Source organism: Haliotis cracherodii, unplaced genomic scaffold (genome assembly GCF_022045235.1).
Source record: "Haliotis cracherodii isolate W230 unplaced genomic scaffold, xgHalCrac1.p SCAF_18, whole genome shotgun sequence".
Taxonomy (NCBI): Eukaryota; Metazoa; Mollusca; class Gastropoda; order Lepetellida; family Haliotidae; genus Haliotis; species Haliotis cracherodii.
In genome coordinates this window covers 28,855,104-28,878,720 of record NW_027266273.1, presented here as the reverse complement: position 1 = coordinate 28,878,720, position 23,617 = coordinate 28,855,104, and the positions used below count along the sequence as shown (strand labels likewise).

The following is a 23,617-nucleotide window of genomic DNA, read 5'->3' as shown; positions in this document are numbered from 1 at the left end:
GGACGATGTTGTAGCAGTTAGGACGATGTTTTATTTGTAAGCATTTAGCAATGGACATGTGCAGACAGAATCTACTTCTATCTCAACTAAAACGCAGACGAGATCTTATAGAAACATGATCCTACTTTTAACAGTGTGTGTAATTGAGAGATCCTGGAAATAGACTCGTAGACTAGGTTGAATGCGGCAATTAATTTGTGGTGATAGGAGCTAGATGCCCCCATAGAACCTACATCGATTATAGGCTATCATATCAGGCCCTGGTGCGTTCCAGGTCTCGCTCGCCATCCTCCTCAGGGTTTAAACCTATTGATAAAGTATAAACATCACATGATATGCTTGAGTATGTCTAGTTGCATGCACTTGTTACACGCAGATCGATTCCCGAACTCTTGTGCACTCTGAACGCGGACACAACTCTGCAATGAAGAGGCACTCCGAAAGGTTCCACCTAAAAGTTTGAAACCCCTGAATCTGAATCAGCAAAGGATGGCGGGGTTGAATGGATTGTGAATGAACGTCTCGCCAAACCCTGCCAAACAGTAAACATAGTTTGCCATGTTAAACATTGGCAGATAGTTAAATGAATTGTAGAGTTGAATCGAAGGAAATTATCTCATTACTGCATCTAGACACGGAATTCGTACTTTATGCCAGTTCAGGTATTGTTTGCAAAAAAAAGTGTTTGGGTAATCTCATAAATACTCACAAAAATTACCTTTGAAACGCACAAGGAGATTTACATCATTTATATAAAGAGATGAATTGATTTTACGTCGCGAGTTTAAGCTCCCCTTCAATATGACTTAGGTGAGATAATAGATGGAAGATGTTTGTCCAGGAAATGTCACTGCTTCTCCCTTTGGTGTTTGTTGAAGAAACACCTCATCCAGATCAATGCTCCCAGTACGTGACATTCTCCCGCCATGTTAGACATTAGAAAGGAATCTTCTCACGATTGCCATTTAAGGACATCGACTGATGATAATGTACATGTATGTGAAAACTAAATCGTTCGGATCCATGCTTCAAATACATAAACCACGGCTACCACCTCCACAGTAACATGAAGGACGTCAGCTAAATGAATACATTGGTGTCCGATCATTTACTTCTGGACATAGCACTGGAGTTGCGGATATGCACACGGATATGCTTACAGTATAAACTGACGGATATGCTTACAGTATAAACTGACGGAGTACCACGTCTGACAGGGTACCATCATGTGAACTCCTCAAGGTGATCGTGTTGCGGATCTTGGAGGGAATTAGTTTTACATCTTCACACTGATTCCCGCACGTTCCATATCTCGCGCCTCACTGTCAGCATCAGGATGGAATGTGGATGTTTAAAACTAATCGGAACAAGGGAATCAGATGACACCCCTCAGTGATTGGGTGGAATTAACAAACTGTACATTATGTACTGTACATTCTATGCACACCACACGACAGTGTGAGGAACCCCTGCCAGTGATAAACTAGGCCCGATATTCAAGGCCTCAGTAAAGTAACACCTGTTGCGAACACCTGACACCCACCCTGTCTGTCGGAATCGTACAATGAACCCTGCGGGAAGTAGCGATATGTCATTATTATGGAAATGGTTTTGCCGCTTGAGTGTAAGATTAGCACGTGCAGCTGCAATGTGAGCAATGTCTCTAAACTCTTGGCTGGTCAAAAACGTTACATCAGGCCTCCACTATGTACATGTGTGGCCTGAATAGGTTTGTTGGAACTGAAAGCTGTTGCCTGTAAATGGATGAAATGTTCTCTCACCTTTATCAACTCAGTACCCGAGAGCAGAACTGTGAACATTTCTTAAACGGGTACCAGCATATCACAAACAGAATCCTTAAGGCAAAATGTATCTGACACTACTCGTCAATCTTGCACTCATTCAATACTAGCGTCCATGAAGTGAAAATAGATTTTCCTTTTGATAAGCATTGGTTCAAAGAAAGAATATTGTTATATCGATATTTTAGATCAAATTGTATCTCTTGTTTGATATGTAGCTAAGGGGTATTGAAGCAAAGAAGCCTTTTCCTGATACGTAGTGAACATCATGTGAGGCACGTCATGTGACGTCAGTAGCTTCTGTCCAATGTCATATGTGAGACATCAAGCAATACATATTCTACAAACCTCACGAGAGTAACGTTTCAGCTGTCCTTGACCTTGCTCCAGCCTCCAGGTAAACCTCCGTCCCGAGTCGTGGGTTCAGCGCAACAAGCTGCATGTCATCGCCTGAAATACACAAGGATAACACCTACAATACACAAGGATAACGCCTGCAATACACAAGGATAACGCCTGCAATAAACAAGGATAACGCTATCATCATTGCAATACACAAGGATAACGCCTGCAATACCCAGGTATAACGCTATCATCATTGCAATACACAAGGATAACGCCTGCAATACACAAGGGTAACGCTATCACCATTGCAATACACAAGCATAACGCCTGCGATACACAAGGATCACGCTATCATCATTGCAATACACAAGGATAACGCCTGCAATACACACGGATAACGCCTGCAATACACAAGGATAACACCTGCAATACACACGGATAACGCCTGCAATACACACGGATAACACCTGCAATGCACACGGATAACGCCTGCAATGCACAAGGAACACGCCTGCACTACACAAGGATAACGCCTGCAATACACAAGGATAACGCTAACAGCCCTGCAATACATACGGATAACGCCTGCATTACACAAGGATAACGCCTGAAATACACAAGGATAACGCCTGCACTACACAAGGATAACGCCTGCACTACACAAGGATAACGCTAAGAGCCCTGCAATACACAAGGATAAAGCCTGCATTACACAAGGACAACACCTGCAATACACACGGATAACGCCTGCACTACACAAGGATAACGCCTGAAATACACACGGATAACACCTGAAATACACAAGGATAACGCCTGAAATACACAAGGATAACACCTGAAATACACAAGGATAAAGCCTGAAATACACAAGGATAACACCTGAAATACACAAGGATAACGCCTGAAATACACAAGGATAACGCCTGAAATACACAAGGATAACACCTGAAATACACAAGGATAAAGCCTGAAATACACAAGGATAACACCTGAAATACACAAGGATAACGCCTGAAATATACAAGGATAACACCTGAAATACACAAGGATAAAGCCTGAAATACACAAGGATAACACCTGAAATACACAAGGATAACGCCTGAAATATACAAGGATAACACCTGAAATACACAAGGATAAAGCCTGAAATACACAAGGATAACGCCTGCATTACACAAGGATAACGCCTGAAATACACAAGGATAACGCCTGCACTACACAAGGATAACGCCTGCACTACACAAGGATAACGCTAAGAGCCCTGCAATACACAAGGATAAAGCCTGCATTACACAAGGATAACGCCTGCAATATACAAGGATAACGCTAACAGCCCTGCAATACACAAGGATAACGCCTGCACTACACAAGGATAACGCCTGCACTACACAAGGATAACGCCTGCAATACACAAGGATAACGTCTGCAATACACAGGGATAACGCCTGCATTACACAAGGATAACGCCTGCACTACACAAAGATAACGCCTGCATTACACAAGGATAACGCCTGCAATACACAAGGATAACGCCTGCACTACACAAGGATAACGCCTGCACTACACAAGGATAACGCCTGCATTACACAAGGATAACGCCTGCAATACACAAAGATAACGCCTGCAATACACAAGGATAACGCTAACAGCCCTCCAATACACAAGGATAACGCCTGCAGTACACAAGGATAACGCCTGCACTACACAAGGATAACGCCTGCATTACACAAGGATAACGCCTGCAATACACAAAGATAACGCCTGCAATACACAAGGATAACGCTAACAGCCCTCCAATACACAAGGATAACGCCTGCATTACACAAGGATAACGCCTGCATTACACAAGGATAACGCCTGCACTACACAAGGATAACGCCTGCAATACACAAAGATAACGTCTGCAATACAAAAGGATAACGCCTGCATTACACAAGGATAACGCCTGCAATACACAAAGATAACGCCTGCAATACACAAGGATAACGCTAACAGCCCTGCACTACACACGGATAACGCCTGCATTACAGTCACACCCGGAGTGAAATATTGAAATAGGTCAAGATAAGAATGAGTATCAATATTTGATCGACACTGTTGAAATTATACATCAATACGAAGTCACCTGCATCATAACTGGTTAAGTCGTTTAGCGTGATAGAACCCAGAATGAATCCTGGACCAGATTGTATGTCCTGCTCCAGTGACAAGAATAAACATGTGTACTGACTGTCACAAAGGATACGTTCATAAATACATTCACATACAAACAATACATACAAAAATACACACAATACAACAGATACACACACATATTCAAACATATTCAAATTCACACAATTACATGGAATACATAAAACTGAAGTTTTTCGTTCTCACGTAGTAAAATACTATGTTAAAAGCAGTGTCAGAATTCTAAATGCACTCAATATGTTGATGCCACGCTTACGGTTTACCTGGATATCAGGAATTCGTCAGCCTTTTGAAAAAAAACCGTAGTACTGTTCATTACCTTGACATGAGTCTAGCTTGAACTAAGCTTTATATATATTAAGTAACTAAAGGAAACCCGTCAATTCAAAGTGAATCATCAAAGTCGTGGGAAGATTACCAATAATGCTCCGTACTCCAAATTATGCTCCAATCAGTGAACCACACACGCTTACTTCCAATAAAGGCAGCAAGCAGCCTACTGACATTTGGCGCTGTACAGTGAGGGCTGGGCTGGTGGTACGTGGACGGCGATGCGGGTGAGGGTTGGAAGCAGACCCATGTGACCAGGTTGTATCAATACCAAACACAACCTCCCAATTGATCAACGTGGGGGACGTCATCAGTAAACTTAAACCAATACATGTGAACCTGTGTTCGCCTGGTATCGCCCGAGGGCTGTTCAATTCTAAATATTAATTATGCAAGTCATCTGCCTTTCAATCGTGCTTTTTTTACTTCATTGTGATTTAACATGACGTACAGACTGAGTGGTATGTGTGACGTTTGAATAGGGTGAACAATGGCAAAAAGTAAAGTTTCCTGTATATAAATCGTTCCCTTGACTACCAGTATTAGTTTACCGAAGTAATTAATTGCTCCATTATACAATGCCTATATGTTCTAAAAAAGGATAATTAATTGCAATTGAACGAAACAGCTTTTTCCATCTAACTTTGATTACATTCAGCCTACGGCCTGTTGATGCAGCCTCGTCATTCGCAGACATTGATGAGATTATTCCGGTTGTGATTAACGTGCAGAATACACTCATCATGATCTAACTGCGACCTATTCTTATGTCATACTTCGGAACATACAAAAAACGTAACCACTTTACATAATGATAGTACTTTCCATAAACTTGACTGGCATCAAACGCGACTAGTCCAAGTTTGATATGATCCCTTGTTGTATAACATTTCACGCCTGTCACTCAGGGTATATTGAAAATGACGCTAGTTGTATAAGGTTTCATACACCCCGACAATGCATCAATTACCATGTTAAACACATTGTTCAGATTAGGCAGCAACGCTGAAAGAGATGATGGCGGTTTGCTGGCTTCGTGTTTAGTTGTTATAAAACATTTGTGTTACGTTCGTCTTCCAATCGGATATTGGTTCTGTGTGATTGATCAGAGAATCAGATCGATCACAGTCGGCTGATCTGATCAATGTTGTGAATGCCCCTCCTGCAGAGAGAAATATCACCCGGGTTGCACAACGGAGAATGTGAATAGAGCTCCTGCTGTGAGATCTAGGACTCAGTAATACTGGGATTGTGAGGGAAAATTGAAAAGTGGAGTTGAGTGGTATTGTGCTTCGTATGACCTTACAAACCAACGCTTGCTATATTAGATGGATATTCTTAGAGCCGCACCCGTGACTCTATGTACGGCAGAATCTAGGGAGGCTTCCTGTTGAATGCAGCCGGAGACGCACAGCTGCTGATGAGGCTCATATTCCCAAACTAACGCTGAGACATTATGCCCAGGTGACATTTGATCACATCCAGCGTATTAAACGCACAGTAGCACCTGTTTCAGAGCAATGACAAGACGGGTGGGTGCGGTGTGTTATCAGAATGTAATCTCAGTCCACCGGAGCTATCTGGCGATCGATAGACACCGATGTTCATTGAAGGATGATAATAGTGCAGGGTGCGATGTAACACCAATCCCACTGGACGCACACAGATTAATCTGTAGAAGTTAAACAGTTCACAGTAATTGGTTGTGATTGTATTCGTTGAGGTTGTCCTTTGAAACTTGAAATCTAGTATTATCAATTCCCTTTATGTCAGTATCACTCTTTACGTCCATTTGCCTATCAACCCTTACGCGCGTCAGTGTGTGTTTTGTTTAACGCCGCGTTGATCAATACAGTAAACTACAGTTATAACGAACTCAAAGGGACCACACATTTTAGTTCGTTATAACCGCAGTTCGTTATAAGCATATGTACTGCAAATATACAGCAAATGGACGAGATCAAAACATATTTCAGAATATCCGTCAGTTCGTTATAAGCATGTTTAATTTATTGTATTTCAGTTTTGCCCCTGCTGGGATTTTGTGTCGAAATTAAATAATTTTCAGCTCCAGCTACAAAACCAGATATGTTTTTTATTTGAACTATGAGCCTGGATTTTAAAAAGAAATAAAGCATTAACAACAATGTATTTTTTTCGGCAATCACTTTCTTATTTTTTAGCGGTCTGAAGCATTATTACGTAATTTTATATTTCAGGAATTTTCGGGAATAATACATGTTTTTCGATAAAATCCACCCCCTAATATTACAATAATCGGTCCACAAGCTACGGTTAACAATTTACCGTAAATTTCGGTAAAATAACTGTAATATATTAATGACTCGTGACTGAAATATTTATTCTTTCATGAACGTTACATCTGTAGCAGGCTATCACTGCTCTCGGGTAGGACTCAACTGGTAGAAGTGTGGAAGGAAGGGTGTGCGGAAAGACGGGTGTGTGGAAGGAAGGGTGTGCGGAAAGAAGGGTGTGTGGAAGTAGGGGTGTGCTGAAGGAGGGGTGTGTGGAAAGAAGGGTTTGTGGAAAGATAGGTGTGTGAAAGGAAGGGTGTGTCGAAGGAGGGGTATGCGGAAAGAAGTGTGTGTCGAAAGAAGGGTGTGTGGAAGGAGGGATGTGCGAAAAGGCGGGTGTGTGGAAAGAAGGGTGTGTGGAAGGAAGGGTGTGTGGAAGGAAGGGTGTGTGGAAGGAAGGGTGTGCGGAAAGAAAGGTGTGTGGAAAAAAGGGTGTGTGGAAGGAAGGGTGTGTGGAAGGAAGGGTGTGTGGAAGGAAGGATGTGCGGAAAGAAGGGTGTGTGGAAGGAGGGGTGTGTGGAAGGAGGGATGTGCGGAAAGAAGGGTGTGTGGAAAGCAAGGTGTGCGGAAAGACGGGTGTGTGAAAGGAGGGGTGTGTGGAAGGAGGGATGTGCGGAAAGAAGGGTGTGTGGAAAGAAGGGTGTGTGGAAGGAGGGATGTGCGGAAAGAAGGGTGTGTGGAAAGAAGGGTGTGTGGAAGGAGGGATGTGCGGAAAGAAGGGTGTGTGGAAAGAAGGGTGTGTGGAAGGAGGGATGTGCTGAAAGACGGGTGTGTGGAAGGAAGGCTGTGTGGAAGGAGGGCTGTGCGGAAAGAAGGGTGTGTGGAAAGAAGGGTATGCGGAAGGAGGGATGTGCGGAAAGACGGGTGTGTGGAAGGAAGGCTGTGTGAAAGGATGGGTATGTGGAAGTAGGGGTGTGTGGAAGGAAGGCTGTGTGGAAGGAGGGGTATGTGGAAGTAGGGGTGTGTGGAAGGAAGGGTGTGTGGAAGGAGGGGTGTGCGGAAAGACGGGTGTGTGGAAAGAAGGGTGTGTGGAAGGAAGGGTGTGTGGAAGGAAGGGTGTGTGGAAGGAAGGGTGTGCGGAAAGAAGGGTGTGTGGAAAAAAGGGTGTGTGGAAGGAAGGGTGTGTGGAAGGAAGGGTGTGTGGAAGGAAGGGTGTGTGGAAGGAAGGGTGTGCGGAAAGAAGGGTGAGCGGAAAGAAGGGTGTGTGGAAGGAGGGGTGTGTGGAAGGAGGGATGTGCGGAAAGAAGGGTGTGTGGAAGGAGGGGTGTGTGGAAGGAGGGATGTGCGGAAAGAAGGGTGTGTGGAAAGCAAGGTGTGCGGAAAGACGGGTGTGTGAAAGGAGGGGTGTGTGGAAGGAGGGATGTGCGGAAAGAAGGGTGTGTGGAAAGAAGGGTGTGTGGAAGGAGGGATGTGCTGAAAGACGGGTGTGTGGAAGGAAGGCTGTGTGGAAGGAGGGATGTGCGGAAAGAAGGGTGTGTGGAAAGAAGGGTGTGTGGAAGGAGGGATGTGCTGAAAGACGGGTGTGTGGAAGGAAGGCTGTGTGGAAGGAGGGCTGTGCGGAAAGAAGGGTGTGTGGAAAGAAGGGTATGCGGAAGGAGGGATGTGCGGAAAGACGGGTGTGTGGAAGGAAGGCTGTGTGAAAGGAGGGGTATGTGGAAGTAGGGGTGTGTGGAAGGAAGGCTGTGTGGAAGGAGGGGTATGTGGAAGTAGGGGTGTGTGGAAGGAAGGGTGTGTGGAAGGAGGGGTGTGCGGAAAGACGGGTTTGCGAAAGGAAGGTGTGTGGAAGGAGGGATGTGCGGAAAGACGGGTTTGTGAAAGGAAGGGTGTGTGGAAGGAGGGGTGTGTATGGAAGGGGGGTGCGGAAAGACGGGTGTGTGAAAGTAGGGGTGTGTGGCAGGAAGGGTGTGAGGAAGGAGGGATGTGCGGAAAGACGGGTGTGTGGAAGGAGGGGTGTGCGGAAAGAAGGGTGTGCGGAAAAAAGGGTGTGTATGGAAGTAGGGATGTGCATAAAGACGGGTGTGTGGAAGTAGGGGTGTGCGGAAAGAAGGGTTTGCGGACAGAAGGGTGTGTATGGAAGTAGGGATGTGCGGAAAGACGGGTGTGTGGAAGTAGAGGTGTGCGGAAGGAAGGGTGTGAGGAAGGAGGGATGTGCGGAAAGACGGGTGTGTGGAAGTAGGGGTGTGCGGAAGGAAGGGTGTGAGGAAGGAGGGATGTGCGGAAAGAAGGGTGTGTGGAAAGAAGGGTATGCGGAAGGAGGGATGTGCGGAAAGACGGGTGTGTGGAAGGAAGGCTGTGTGAAAGGAGGGGTATGTGGAAGTAGGGGTGTGTGGAAGGAAGGCTGTGTGGAAGGAGGGGTATGTGGAAGTAGGGGTGTGTGGAAGGAAGGGTGTGTGGAAGGAGGGGTGTGCGGAAAGACGGGTTTGCGAAAGGAAGGTGTGTGGAAGGAGGGATGTGCGGAAAGACGGGTTTGTGAAAGGAAGGGTGTGTGGAAGGAGGGGTGTGTATGGAAGGGGGGTGCGGAAAGACGGGTGTGTGAAAGTAGGGGTGTGTGGCAGGAAGGGTGTGAGGAAGGAGGGATGTGCGGAAAGACGGGTGTGTGGAAGGAGGGGTGTGCGGAAAGAAGGGTGTGCGGAAAGACGGGTGTGTATGGAAGTAGGGATGTGCATAAAGACGGGTGTGTGGAAGTAGGGGTGTGCGGAAAGAAGGGTTTGCGGACAGAAGGGTGTGTATGGAAGTAGGGATGTGCGGAAAGACGGGTGTGTGGAAGTAGAGGTGTGCGGAAGGAAGGGTGTGAGGAAGGAGGGATGTGCGGAAAGACGGGTGTGTGGAAGTAGGGGTGTGCGGAAGGAAGGGTGTGAGGAAGGAGGGATGTGCGGAAAGAAGGGTGTGCGGAAAGACGGGTGGGTATGGAAATAGGGATGTGCGGAAAGACGGGTGTGTGGAAGGAGGGGTGTGCGGACAGACGGGTGTGTATAGAAGTAGGGATGTGCGGAAGGAAGGGTGTGAGGAACGAGGGATGTGCGGAAAGAAGGGTGTGTGGAAGGAGGGGTGTGCGGAAAGAAGGGTGTGTATGGAAGGAGGGATGTGCGGAAAGACGGGTGTGTGTAAAGAAGGGTGTTTTGAAAGAAGGGTGTGCGGAAAGAAGGGTGTGTGGAAGTAGGGGTGTGCGGAAGGAGGGGTGTGTGGAAAGAAGGGTGTACGGAAAGACGGGTTTGTGGAAGGAAGGCTGTGCGGAAGGAAGGGTATGTGGAAGTAGGGTTGTGCGGAAGGAAGGGTGTGTGGAAGGAGGGGTATGCGGAAGGAAGGGTGTATGGAAGGAGGGGTATGCGGTGTGTGGAAAGGTGTGTGGAAAGCAAGGTGTGCTGAAAGACGGGTGTGTGAAAGGAAGGGTGAGTGGAAGGAGGGGTATGTGGAAAGAAGGGTGTGTGGAAAGAAGTCTGTGTGGAAGGAGGGGTATGTGGAAGTAGGGGTGTGCGGAAAGACGGGTGTGTGGAAAGCAAGATGTGCGGAAAGATGGGTGTTTGAAAGGAAGGGTGTGTGGAAGGAGGGGTGTGCGGAAAGACGGGTGTGTGAAAGGAAGGCTGTGTGGAAGGAGGGGTATGTGGAAGTAGGGCTGTGCGGAAGGAAGGGTGTGTGGAAGTAGGGGTGTGCGGAAGGAAGGCTGTGCGGAAGGAGGGGTATGTGGAAGTAGGGCTGTGCGGAAGGAAGGGTGTGTGGAAGTAGGGGTGTGCGGAAGGAAGGGTGTGTGGAAGGAGGGGTATGGAGAAAGACGGGTGTGTGGAAAGCAAGATGTGCGGAAAGATGGGTGTTTGAAAGGAAGGGTGTGTGGAAGGAGGGGTGTGCGGAAAGACGGGTGTGTGGAAGAAAGGGTGTGCGGAAAGGAGGGTGTGTGGAAGTAGGGTTGTGCGGAAGGAAGGAAGGAAAAAATTGATTGCGAAGTATTTGGGCGAAGATACAGAGCCAAGCGGTATCGCTTGAATCGGTTGTTCATCCGAAATAGGGGGCGCGGGTGGCCCAGTCGTCTAAGGCGCCGCGATTCGCTGTGCAGAGTTGCGTCCCTTGGGCACGCCAGAAACCTATGATTGTGGGTTCGAATCTCGGTTCGCCCCGATTATGTTTCTAGGTTTGTCAGCACCAAACCCGTACTCGTTGGTTTCACCGAGGTGGTAAACGTCTGAAACCTGCATCACTTCGGGCTTTCCTCCCACATTAAGCTGACACGCCGTGATATAACTGGAATACTGTTAAACCCAACTCACTCACTCACTCACTCACTAACTCACTCACCCACTCACCCGGAAACACCAAAACAGTCTTTTACAAAATATGACGTTGCATTTGTTGCCCACAAAGTCAGTATCAAGTCAACGGAGATTAGGATAAAAAAAAGTTCATAGGACCCGTCAATCAAAGCGAGAACTTCAACTGTAACGAACCGGAACGAATTTGTCCGGGAGAAGGCGGCTGTTGCAGATTCTGAGGCAGATTCAAACATTAATGGAAAAATGCGAGTTAAAAATGAAACCCGAAGACATGAAATTTGTGGAATCCAGGCGAGCGGGCAAAAAACAGGCGAGCGAACTTGAACGTTTGCCATTCATTCCTTCTCGGCCTTCAGTCTCAAAGTGTAGCTTTGATAATAAATGCTTGATTTCGCTTAATGTTCTGTGCATTGCTATACACAGGAGCGGAAAGGGAACTCTCTCGACGGTAATATTGGGTCTACGACACTCCGTAGTAATCAAGTAGTCCCCTTCGGTGGGCGTGGCTTAATGTTTTACATAACACGTGCCCAATTCAGGCTAATCAGAATACAGAAATTTCAATGAATACAACGAAACTTTAATTATACAGCACTGGGAATTGCTAAAATGCATATGTACAAATTTCGGAATATTATTACACAGGATCATTTAACCTATACGTTAAAAATACATTAACCAAGAATTTAGAGTGAAACCAACGAACAACCAACAAATATTATATAATCAACAATTGTATTATTAAATGAACTCGGTTTACAAATCAATAAAATAGACTGCACAACAATTGCAATGACAGTGTAGAATAGAATGGTAGTACAATATTTTGTGACAACATATAATATGATAGCAGTGGTCAGTATCATATACGGAAACAGTGGTGATAGCAAAAGTTCAGGGATAATAATATTCACCTATCCGAAACAGTGATCAAGGTATTCCGGAAGTTTAAAGATAATTTGACATCTAAATATAATAACTTCCTCGCCACTGCTTATATTAAATAGAACTTCTGTCCTGACAACTATTCATTGTGCAAATACAATGCAATGATCTTCGAATGAATCTGATTCAGCAAAAGATGTTAAACAAGAAATTACACAGCCGTATACCATTTCCATAAAGGTCATAGATAATGTAATATAACTTTTATTCACTTGGGGAGGATAATCCGTAATTCATCGTAGGTCGTTGGTTATCAAAGGATTACACACACAAAGTAAGAACAGAAGGCTTCTGCAGTGAGGCTTCTGCAGTGAGGATAAGACGTCAATTTAATTAATAGTTGAAGGGTTGAATCTCACGAGAGTGTGGCCCCTACATTACTTGTTAGTGACTAATCGACGCTAGGGTGGCTCAATTCCTACATATTTGTGAACGGGAAGTGTATGAATCTATTGACATATCCGACTGGCGACAAAACTGCGATGGCCTGAAAACGACAAATCTACATATATGTAACATCCAGTACAGATTGGTACCGCGTTCCGGCAACAAGGAAAAGTGGACACGACATATGACAATATTACGTCACATACGAAGCCTCTGTGTTGATCAATACAATTTAACAGTCATTTTAATGATTTACCGTTACTAAATCATTTCCCCGGAAGGTTATAATTGTATCCTGTGTATCGGGATCAGTGTTATTGACATCCAGCGTTCATCAATGATATATGTTAGCATTGTGTGAGTGCCCCATGTTCAATGGGTACCACACGATCAATAGAACCAGCATACACTGGAAATAATGAGCCATCTCGCATTCCATTTCAGATTTTACTGCAGACAAGCTAAACAAAGATGATTTAATAATGAATATCACAATACTATTCAAAAGATACAAAGCTCCTGTAACCCCGATAACGCAGTGTAACAGTGTTACAGTGTTACATGGCAACATTTTCAATTTAGCCGTAAACCCCGAAGGCTAGTGAAACGAGTTATTGGGGAGGTATTGCTATACCACTGCACATGTACATGTAGTTATTTGTGACGTATTGTTATATACCACTGCACGTGTAGTAGATGGGGAGGTATTGCTATACCACTGCACATGTACATGTAGTTATTGGTGACGTATTGTTATATACCACTGCGCGTGTAGTAGTTGGGGAGGTATTGCTATACCACTGCACATGTAGTTATTGGTGACATATTGTTATATACCACTGCACGTGTAGTAGTTTGGGAGGTATTGCTATACCACTGCACATGTAGTTATTGGTGACGTATTGCTATACCACTGCACGTGTAGTTGTTGGGGAGGTATTGCTATACCACTGCACATGTAGTTATTGGTGACGTATTGCTATACCACCGCACGTGTAGTTGTTGGGGAGGTATTGCTATACCACTGCACATGTAGTTATTGGTGACGTATTGCTATACCACTGCACATGTAGTTATTGGGGAGGTATTGCTATACCACTGCACATGTAGTTATTGGTGACGTATTGCTATACCACTGCACATGTAGTTATTGGTGACGTATTGCTATACCACTGCACATGTAGTTATTGGTGACGTATTGCTATACCACTGCACATGAAGTTATTGGGGAGGTATTGCTATACCACTGCACATGTACATGTAGTTATTGGTGACATATTGTTATATACCACTGCACGTGTAGTAGTTTGGGAGGTATTGCTATACCACTGCACATGTAGTTATTGGTGACGTATTGCTATACCACCGCACGTGTAGTTGTTGGGGAGGTATTGCTATACCACTGCACATGTAGTTATTAGTGACGTATTGCTATACCACCGCACGTGTAGTTGTTGGGGAGGTATTGCTATACCACTGCACATGTAGTTATTGGTGACGTATTGCTATACCACTGCACATGTAGTTATTGGGGAGGTATTGCTATACCACTGCACATGTACATGTAGTTATTTGTGACGTATTGTTATATACCACTGCACGTGTAGTAGATGGGGAGGTATTGCTATACCACTGCACATGTACATGTAGTTATTGGTGACGTATTGTTATATACCACTGCACGTGTAGTAGTTGGGGAGGTATTGCTATACCACTGCACATGTACATGTAGTTATTGGTGACATATTGTTATATACCACTGCACGTGTAGTAGTTTGGGAGGTATTGCTATACCACTGCACATGTACATGTAGTTATTGGTGACGTATTGTTATATACCACTGCACGTGTAGTAGTTGGGGAGGTATTGCTATACCACTGCACATGTACATGTAGTTATTGGTGACATATTGTTATATACCACTGCACGTGTAGTAGTTTGGGAGGTATTGCTATACCACTGCACATGTAGTTATTGGTAACGTATTGCTATACCACTGCACGTTTAGTTGTTGGGGAGGTATTGCTATACCACTGCATGTGTAGTTGTTGGGGAGGTATTGCTATACAACCGCACGTGTAGTTGTTGGGGAGGTATTGCTATACCACTGCACATGTACATGTAGTTATTTGTGACGTGTTGTTATATACCACTGCACGTGTAGTAGATGGGGAGGTATTGCTATACCACTGCACATGTAGTTATTGGTGACGTATTGCTATACCACTGCACGTGTAGTTGTTGGGGAGGTATTGCTATACCACTGCACATGTAGTTATTGGTGACGTATTGCTATACCACTGCACGTGTAGTTGTTGGGGAGGTATTGCTATACCACTGCACGTGTAGTTGTTGGTGAGGTATTGATATACCTTTGCACGTGTAGTTGTTGGGGAGGTATTGCTATACCACTGCACGTGTAGTTGTTGGGGAGGTATTGCTATACCACTGCACATGTAGTTATTGGTAACGTATTGCAATACCACTGCACGTTTAGTTGTTGGGGAGGTATTGCTATATCACTGCACGTGTAGTTGTTGGGGAGGTATTGCTATACCACTGCACGTGTAGTTGTTAGGGAGGTATTGCTATACCACTGCACATGTAGTTATTGGTAACGTATTGCAATACCACTGCACGTTTAGTTGTTGGGGAGGTATTGCTATATCACTGCACGTGTAGTTGTTGGGGAGGTATTGCTATACCACTGCACGTGTAGTTGTTAGGGAGGTATTGCTATACCACTGCACATGTAGTTATTAGTTATTGGTGACACAAAGTACGTTATCTAGACTACCAGTTGTCGGACTTTTATTTGGCTGAGCAGGTTAGATCGCTGACTTTGTGTACAGGCAAATACGTGCCTCACTCTAGGAGTGTGCGTTCGAATCCATGGGACTCAACCCAAAAGAGTACGAGCATCTGTACTAAGAAAAAGAGTTATCCCAAATATAACATTTGTTACATTTGACCACTTTCTAAATGCCGTTGTGTGTTCATAATATTTTGTTATTACTGTAATTTGAAGTAAGCAAACAGTAAAAAACGATTTTGAGAATGCTTAGCTATGTTCGGGAATGAGCTACATGTTGTATAGATTGTAGCTAATCTTTAGCTTTTACACACATCTAGATGAAACTTTCAGGTTTATATTTATGGATTTCAATTTACATGTCAACAATTATTTACAATAATGTTTTTTCTAGAGACATGTGACCCATTATGATGCACGATAAGTAAAAACTATGTGGAGTTTTTGATTTATTCATTAACCGACAACCTGATGTCTTGAAACGAGATAATGCAGTCCAAATAACTTTTATACGCTCGTGGGGAACAGAATGTCCGTTTAAAACCGGACTGAACTTGTTCAGGTCGATGGGGCTTACAGTTATTGAAAATCATAGCCGCCAAATTTGACAATAATATAAGCTTTGGCTTGAAATAAATATTAGTAAATAAATACATTAAAAAAATACAAAAAAAAGCATTAAGGCATACAGTCTTTGTAAGGATTTCAAAACTCAGAGAAGACTTTTGATAAATCGAATAAAAGCAAATAACCTCAAATTAAATTCTCTCTTACTTTGACAAAGTAAATGTCAGAGTAACCAAAGTCTCATTGAGGACATTGACATGATCCTCATTGAAATGATATTTCTCAAGAACTCAAACATCAAAAACCTGCTAACGGCACTGCCACACGCTGTCATCATATGTGCATCGACGCTGATTTTAGAGCTCATCAGGGAAGAATAAATGAACCTCAGATACATGCATTGTTCCATGTATACATCATCTCCCAAGGATAAACGAAAGAGCATATTGAAGTATGGTAATCTTGTGAAGTTCCGAGGATTTAAACCTAAATCCTGACACATCAACATCTGTAAGGAGACACCTGCTGTCAATTTCACACAAAACATCACACCCCATATGTGTATATGCAGCATGATGTGTCTCTTGTTTAGGCAATACTGACAGCCATAGTAATTCATCTGACGTTGCCCATGCAGCTGTCCACCAGTAGCAAACATGTTGTAGCAGTTGAAGGAAGGCTAATTTGCAACTACCACATCCATCAATGCCTAGCCGATAGAGATGTCTAGCTTCCATGAGGTGTGATTCAAACATATTGTCAATGTAATCAGTTGTGTACCAGCATCTCTACTGGTCATTAGTCCTGTTCTAAATACAACTGAGTGGCTCACAATTCGTTCAAGTGTTGTTGCATCAAGGTTCAGTTCACCAGACCGACTGCAATATCTCCACAGAACAGATAACTAACGTTATGCCAATCAAACAGTTCCAAGAATAGATAACAAAACATCACGCCTATCAAAAAGTTATCAAATAGTTTCACTGAAGTTTCAAGAGAGCACAACTCTTGTTGACACAAGAAACAGATCCATATGTAAAAGCCAAAATAATATCCTACCTGGTTGGAACTTGGGACTAAAACCTCCAATAAGACACGAACACATACGTCCCCGGCATGTGATCCAATAAACTTGAACTTAATATAGTTGCAGGGCGAAACAACATGAAGCTGTTGTAGTAACACTTCACGTGAAAGATAAACGATTCACAATAAACAGCGCTTTACCATCACTTTACCATCACTTCACTATAAAAGTGTCAAGTTGTTCAAGTGTAATGCGACATCTGGCTCCTTTTAGTTTGTGTTACATACTCTAAAACCGATTTGTTATTTTTCATGTTTAGCGTAGAGACGATATAACCTGCCTTTCGCATCATCTTGTTATTAAATATATCTTGCATGTTTTGTTATTTCTTTACCTCAATACCAAACAGTTTCTTTTAAATTTGAATATGTGTGCGCAAGATGTTGTCAACAACACATACACCTCTGTGAAAAAATGAACCACAGTGCCAGCAAATAAACACTGACTTGTACTTACCCTGGCGCTTCTCCTGACCATGTCGCGTATACTGACCATGTCACTTGTATTGACCAAGGCGCTTGTACTGACCGTGTCACTTGTATTGACCAAGGCGCCTGTACTGACCATGTCACTTGTACTGACCATGCCACTTGTACTGACCATGTCACTTGTACTAACCATGTCACTTGTACTGACCGTGTCACTTGTATTGACCTAAAGGCGCTTGTTTTGACCGGGTCACTTGTACTGACCATGCCACTTGTACTGACCATGCCACTTGTACTGACCATGTCACTTGTATTGACCGTGTCACTTGTATTGAACAAGGCGCTTGTTTTGACCGTGTCACTTGTACTGACCATGCCACTTGTACTGACCATGCCACTTGTACTGACCGTGTCACTTGTACTGACCATGTCACTTGTACTGACCATGTCACTTGTACTGACCGTGTCACTTGTATTGACCAAGGCGCTTGTTTTGACCAAGGCGCTTGTACTGACCGTGTCACTTGTACTGACCGTGTCACTTGTACTGACCGTGTCACTTGTACTGACCGTGTCACTTGTACTGACCGTGTCACTTGTATTGACCAAGGCGCTTGTTTTGACCGTGTCACTTGTGCTGACCGTGTCACTTGTACTGACCGTGTCACTTGTATCGACCAAGGCGTTTGTTCTGACTATGTCACTTGTATTGACCAAGGCGCTTGTTCTGACCATAACACTTGTACTGACCAAGGCGCTTTTTCTGACCATGTCACTTGTACTGACCATGTCACTTGTACTGACCGTGCCACTTGTACTGACCGTGCCACTTGTACTGACTATGTCACTTGTACTGACCATGCCACTTGTACTGACCATGTCACTTGTACTGACCATGTCACTTGTACTGACCGTGTCACTTGTATTGACCTAAAGGCGCTTGTTTTGACCGGGTCACTTGTACTGACCATGCCACTTGTACTGACCATGCCACTTGTACTGACCATGTCACTTGTATTGACCGTGTCACTTGTATTGACCAAGGCGCTTGTTTTGACCGTGTCACTTGTACTGACCATGCCACTTGTACTGACCATGCCACTTGTACTGACCGTGCCACTTGTACTGACTATGTCACTTGTACTGACCATGTCACTTGTTCTGACCATGTCACTTGTACTGACCAAGGCGCTTGTACTGACCATGACTGTTCTCACACAACTAAATCCATAACAAAGCGAATATTATACGATAAATTACTAATGCATATTCTTATAAACTGCAAACAGTTTTTCCTTAAATCTCACATTTTTTTACAACGAAAAAAGATAGTGCCCGCCTTGTAGGCCCTTTCTCCTCGTGCATGTTTTCCAAATAACAAGGAATAGGGGTCATGGTTAGGGATAGTGATGTCAGAAGGATTCCATTGGCTGAAGAGCTGAACAAAATCAAATCAAATTTCGAGCTCTAAACGTAAAGGAGAGATTTCCCCGGCATCAGTTTCACGGACCTTCATGAAAGAGGTCACAATTATACTTGAACCTGAACGTTTCCACTACGAATAAGTTAACGAAATACACACTGTTGGCGGGTAATTTGCCTTTAAGACTATCCGACGATTCTAAAAAAATGGTGATATGTAAATCCCTTCTCGAGTCATAGGATCTCTTCCGCATCAGTCTAGACTTGAGGTGATGTTCAAGAATCGAGACTACACATTCATGGAAATAACTCGCGCTCAATTTCTGCCCCAAGGTGCATGCCCCGCGCCCTGCCAAAACACCAAGTAATTCACAATCAATTGATCTTGTCATGCATCCTGTAGCCTAGCGGTGTCACTGGAAAAGGCCTGAATTTGTAAAGGCAGAGTAACTTAAGGGTAACCATTGAAGCGTCGTCAGCACGGCAATGCGAGGACGGACTGCTCACCGCCACTGCCACAATCACAGCATGATCCGTTTTCATACATGACCTTTAGTTGCACGTCCTAAAATAATGAAATTATTTGTTGATTCAAAGGCAATGGACAAGCATATGGTGTTGATGCCCCTTTGCCATATAGGCGAATTATTGAATAATGGCACGGTATCAAGTCTTTGAAGGGCATCTAGAAGTGATACACATAAGGAAGAGAATTTATGGATGTTAACTGCTTTATATGTTGTGTTCCTCAAAAGAAAGAAGTTGACATCCATACATTGTCTTCCCTAATGACATGGTTGGCACAATTTATTGATAACAACTTCTTTATTTACTGCAAAGGCGACGTTTCGGTATAGATCCTTATACCGTTGTCAAGCAAGGCTGAATAATGAACTTGGTACAGAATGTTAATCAACCACCTACTATATATATTCTGTTCCATGTTCATTTTTCAGCCTTGCTTGACAACGGTATAAGTATATATCCAGCAACGTCGCCTTTACAGGAAATAAAGAAGTTGTTATCCACAAATTGTATCTACTTTGTCATCCGCCAACTTCCAAGTAATACCTATCAAACAATTTATTGAATAATGCTTCCGATATCGTCGATAATTCAAGACAGGTGTGTAGAAAATGAGATAGATTAATAGATTGTAAGAGCAATATCTGGGCGGACGCGGGACTTAGACAGGTGTATCAATTATTACCTGACTGGAGGTGTGAATGAATGGAAGGGGTGATCAAGTGCGTTGGTGCTGACCTGGGAATGGATTGACAGGTGGGTGGATGAAGGTACGTGAGCGTCTGTTGATGGGAGAAGGAGGCTTGTGTAACCTGCAAGGGCATGACGCGTGGAGATTTGCGTGAGCACTTGGTGCTTCACTATGATAACGGGATATGCCATGAGGTTAACAACGTCGTGACCTTAAAACTCATGTCCGACGTTTCTCTACAGAAAATACTAACGGTTGTTTTAATTATTAAAATAGACGTTGATTTCTTGAATTTTAGAACATGTTTGTCACAGTCACACTGCCATTGTCACAAACTATTTTCAAGCAAACCCGAACGCATACAAATAGTCACATTACAGTAGAGACAACATATCTGTACACGGTCTGTAACTGTAGCATAATATTCAGTTACCTTAGAAATATTTCACGAGTTGAAGAGATTTGTAGAATAGAATAAATTCTGAAAAGGGACTTGAACATGGTTATAAAACACTAATAGTTGGAGAAGTTACATCCCCTCCCGGAAGTTCTGCCAATATTATTCCTAAACAAAGGCGATCTGTTTGCAAGCTGAAAATGAAGAAGAAGAGTACAGTTGAAGAGGTTTGTTCTGTTTAAAAAACAGAATAGTTTTGTGTCTAACAGTATCGTCCAGATCGTTGAAGTTAAGTACAATAGTACATTAAATCTAGGTTTTCCGACAGATCTGCCTTGCTCGTTGTGATCGCTGCCTCCACAAACAGTGTTTTTAACACGTCAAACAACCTCGATTACCTTGTCATAGCGTTAGGACACTGGAGAGAAACAGATTTCATATGGTATTTATAGTCAGTTTACAACTTAGGATGCTTAAGCTGAGTGGATTGGATTAATTAGCATTTCTTTATTTAACTCTTTATCCTCTGTAGGGTCTCACGTGGCGTCTTCCACTGTATCGATACACCTCAACGCACTCATGCTTTAGATCACCTGGGATCAGATTTACTCATGCGTTTATAGACCATCTGGGAATAGTTTAGTTTAGAAATTCGATTATGTTGGTCTAAACCATCATTATATAGACAAATGTTCTGTTACCCGAGCAACAACCAGAAACAAGTGAAGGTGTCTGACTGTACCCCCTTTCTGGACGTATTGGTTGTTCAACTGAATTTGACCCGAGAAGAGCCGGGGTAGAATAGGTATTCAGCAACCCATGCTTGCCGTATAAGACGTCTATGCTTATCGTAAGAGGTGATTAACGGGATCGGGTGGTCAGGCTCGCTGACCTGGTTGATGCATGTCATCGTATCCCAAATGAGTAGATCGATGCTCATGATGTTAGTCACTGGATTGTCTGGTCCAGACACGATTATTTACAGACCGCTGTCATATGGCTGGACTATTGCTGATTGTGGCATTAAGCAACAAACAAATAAACAAATCAACAAAATGTAGTCGATATACCTGGACAATACTCGGGTACAAATCTCAACCACGTTCACATCATTAACACGTTTCGCAGTTAAACACAATCCGAAATCTACACGCGTCAGCATTATGGGACACGTAACCCGCTTAAGTTTGTATTCAGACCTAAACAGAGTTTTACAGTGTGTGTACAGCGGAAGTATGTCAACGAAACGTTTGCGGAACTGACACACATTTTCACGCGACGAGTAAGGTCGTCTTCTTCCTTTTTGCCTACTCCGATTTGAAAGGCTAATGGGAAAGAAGAACGTTCATCTCCCATGCATGAGCACTGTGCTGGGGTCATTATGAAGCAAAAGATTAAGCATCTGCTAATGTAGGCATACGAGAAGGATTTATCGGAAGTGGGCGACTAATGGTTGGGAAAACTGTGGCACGTTCTTATTTTCTCTTTTTCGACAGGCACATCTACATGCTCTTTAGCATCTACAGATTCTTCACAGACCATCAATTCCGTGGATAGAAAAGAGCCTCATGGTGGTCGTACATGCTCCTATACCCATGGGCAAGAGTCTAGAACACTGCGGTAGAACATCTTCAGTGCTGTGTTCGCTTGGCCCTACATCATTACCGCAAGGAAAAGATGGGATTAAGCGTCATTACACGTAATTCATGGGGGTGTACTCTATCGATGTGACGACCCTAATGAGGCCATCACTGCGTAATAATAAAATTGCACCATGTGTGAATATTACTGATAGATTCTTAGTTATCAGATTGTTGGTTCTAAAAACTTTTAGTCTCCGCAGTAACGTCACAATTATTTAATAACTTGTTCACAACTCCATCATTACGCATCAGAATGATTGCAATGGGTTAATGACGCTTGGAGGACTATTCACGTCATACACAGGAGGTCATAACACAGCGGGACGTGGGAGGAAAGCGGCATCTGTAGGACGTCATAGACGTGGGCTACTTTCTTGAAAGCCACATGCCTGACACATGTGTGATTCTTGAAGGCTACATATGTGGGTCTAGTGGTGTTGAAAGCTACTACTGTGGGTCTAGTGGTGTTGAAGGCTACTACTGTGGGTCTAGTGCTGTTGAAGGCTACTGTGTCGGGTCTACTGCTGTTGAAGGCTACGGCGGTAGATCTAGTACTGTTGAAGGCTACTACTGTGGGTCTAGTGATGTTGAAGGCTATTGCGGTTGGTCTAGTGCTGTTGAAAGCTACTACTGTGGGTCTAGTGCTGTTGAAGGCTACTACTGTGGGTCTAGTGCTGTTGAAAGCTACTACTGTGGGTCTAGTGCTGTTGAAGGCTACTACTGTGGGTCTAGTGCTGTTGAAAGCTACTACCGTGGGTCTAGTGCTGTTGAAGGCTACTACTGTGGGTCCAGTGATGTTGAAGGGTACTATTGTGGGCCCAGTGCTGTTGAAGGCTACTACTTTGGGTCTAGTGCTGTTGAAGGCTACTACTGTGGGTCTACTGCTGTTGAAGGCTACTACTGTGGGTCCAGTGATGTTGAAGGGTACTATTGTGGGTCTAGTGCTGTTGAAGGCTACTACTGTGGGTCCAGTGATGTTGAAGGGTACTACTGTGGGTCTAGTGCTGTTGAAGGCTACTACTGTGGGTCCAGTGTTGTTGAAGGCTACGACTGTGGTTCTAGTGCTGTTGAAAGCTACTACTATGGGTCGAACGAAGGGTCGTGATGTTATATGACAATGTATTTTATTGTTGAAGAATGATTGTAACTATATTACTTGTTTCTGTTGAGATTTGGAAGAAGATCATTGTTGTATTTGGACAGTGATTAGTTGCCATAAATGTAGTACTGTTTCATGTAAGCAGTTTTGAGGTAATTACTATGTTTAGATACTGGTGTCATTTGTAAACTTCAGGTACACCGTGGACTGCGGTAGAATGTAATAGAAACATATAGAATAGTCTATGCTTTTAATGGCACTGTGTGAAAATTTCCAGTAGGTAGTTAGACTGCATATGAGCGGACAAGAGCGTGCCTCTCGTATATCTTACACATCTCGTATCTCTCACACGTTTCGTCTCCCACA

At 43.7% G+C, this 23,617-nt stretch overlaps 4 protein-coding genes across 4 annotated transcripts in view; 3 read left to right on the top strand and 1 right to left on the bottom strand.

The window, feature by feature from the left end:
- LOC139465496 (nociceptin receptor-like) overlaps window positions 1-23,617 on the bottom strand; it is a 50,837-nt gene that overhangs the window by 21,404 nt on the left and 5,816 nt on the right. Inside the window, exon 2 of the mRNA XM_071247219.1 lies at window positions 2,151-2,252. The gene's annotated coding sequence lies outside the window, so the exon portion shown is untranslated. The remainder of the gene's footprint in view (window positions 1-2,150; window positions 2,253-23,617) is intronic.
- LOC139465602 (axoneme-associated protein mst101(1)-like) lies at window positions 7,466-7,873 on the top strand. Its single transcript, XM_071247310.1, has one exon. The coding sequence runs from the start codon at window positions 7,466-7,468 to the stop codon at window positions 7,871-7,873; it is 408 nt and encodes a 135-aa protein (XP_071103411.1).
- Window positions 8,218-9,723, top strand: LOC139465600 (axoneme-associated protein mst101(1)-like). Its single transcript, XM_071247309.1, has 2 exons — window positions 8,218-8,601; window positions 9,046-9,723. The coding sequence occupies exons 1-2, from the start codon at window positions 8,218-8,220 to the stop codon at window positions 9,721-9,723; spliced, it is 1,062 nt and encodes a 353-aa protein (XP_071103410.1).
- On the top strand, window positions 22,538-23,257 carry LOC139465599 (protein LIAT1-like). Its single transcript, XM_071247308.1, has one exon. The coding sequence runs from the start codon at window positions 22,538-22,540 to the stop codon at window positions 23,255-23,257; it is 720 nt and encodes a 239-aa protein (XP_071103409.1).

What these genes read in the sequence shown, in the direction of transcription:
- LOC139465602 (XM_071247310.1), top strand. Translation starts at nt 7,466, where the DNA reads ATGTGCGGAAAGAAGGGTGTGTGGAAGGAGGGGTGTGTGGAAGGAGGG.
- LOC139465600 (XM_071247309.1), top strand. Translation starts at nt 8,218, where the DNA reads ATGTGCGGAAAGAAGGGTGTGTGGAAGGAGGGGTGTGTGGAAGGAGGG. An exon ending in AGGGATGTGCGGAAAGACGG is followed by an intron (nt 8,602 to 9,045) that starts GTGTGTGGAAGG and finishes GTTTGCGGACAG; the next exon opens with AAGGGTGTGTATGGAAGTAG.
- LOC139465599 (XM_071247308.1), top strand. Translation starts at nt 22,538, where the DNA reads ATGCCTGACACATGTGTGATTCTTGAAGGCTACATATGTGGGTCTAGT.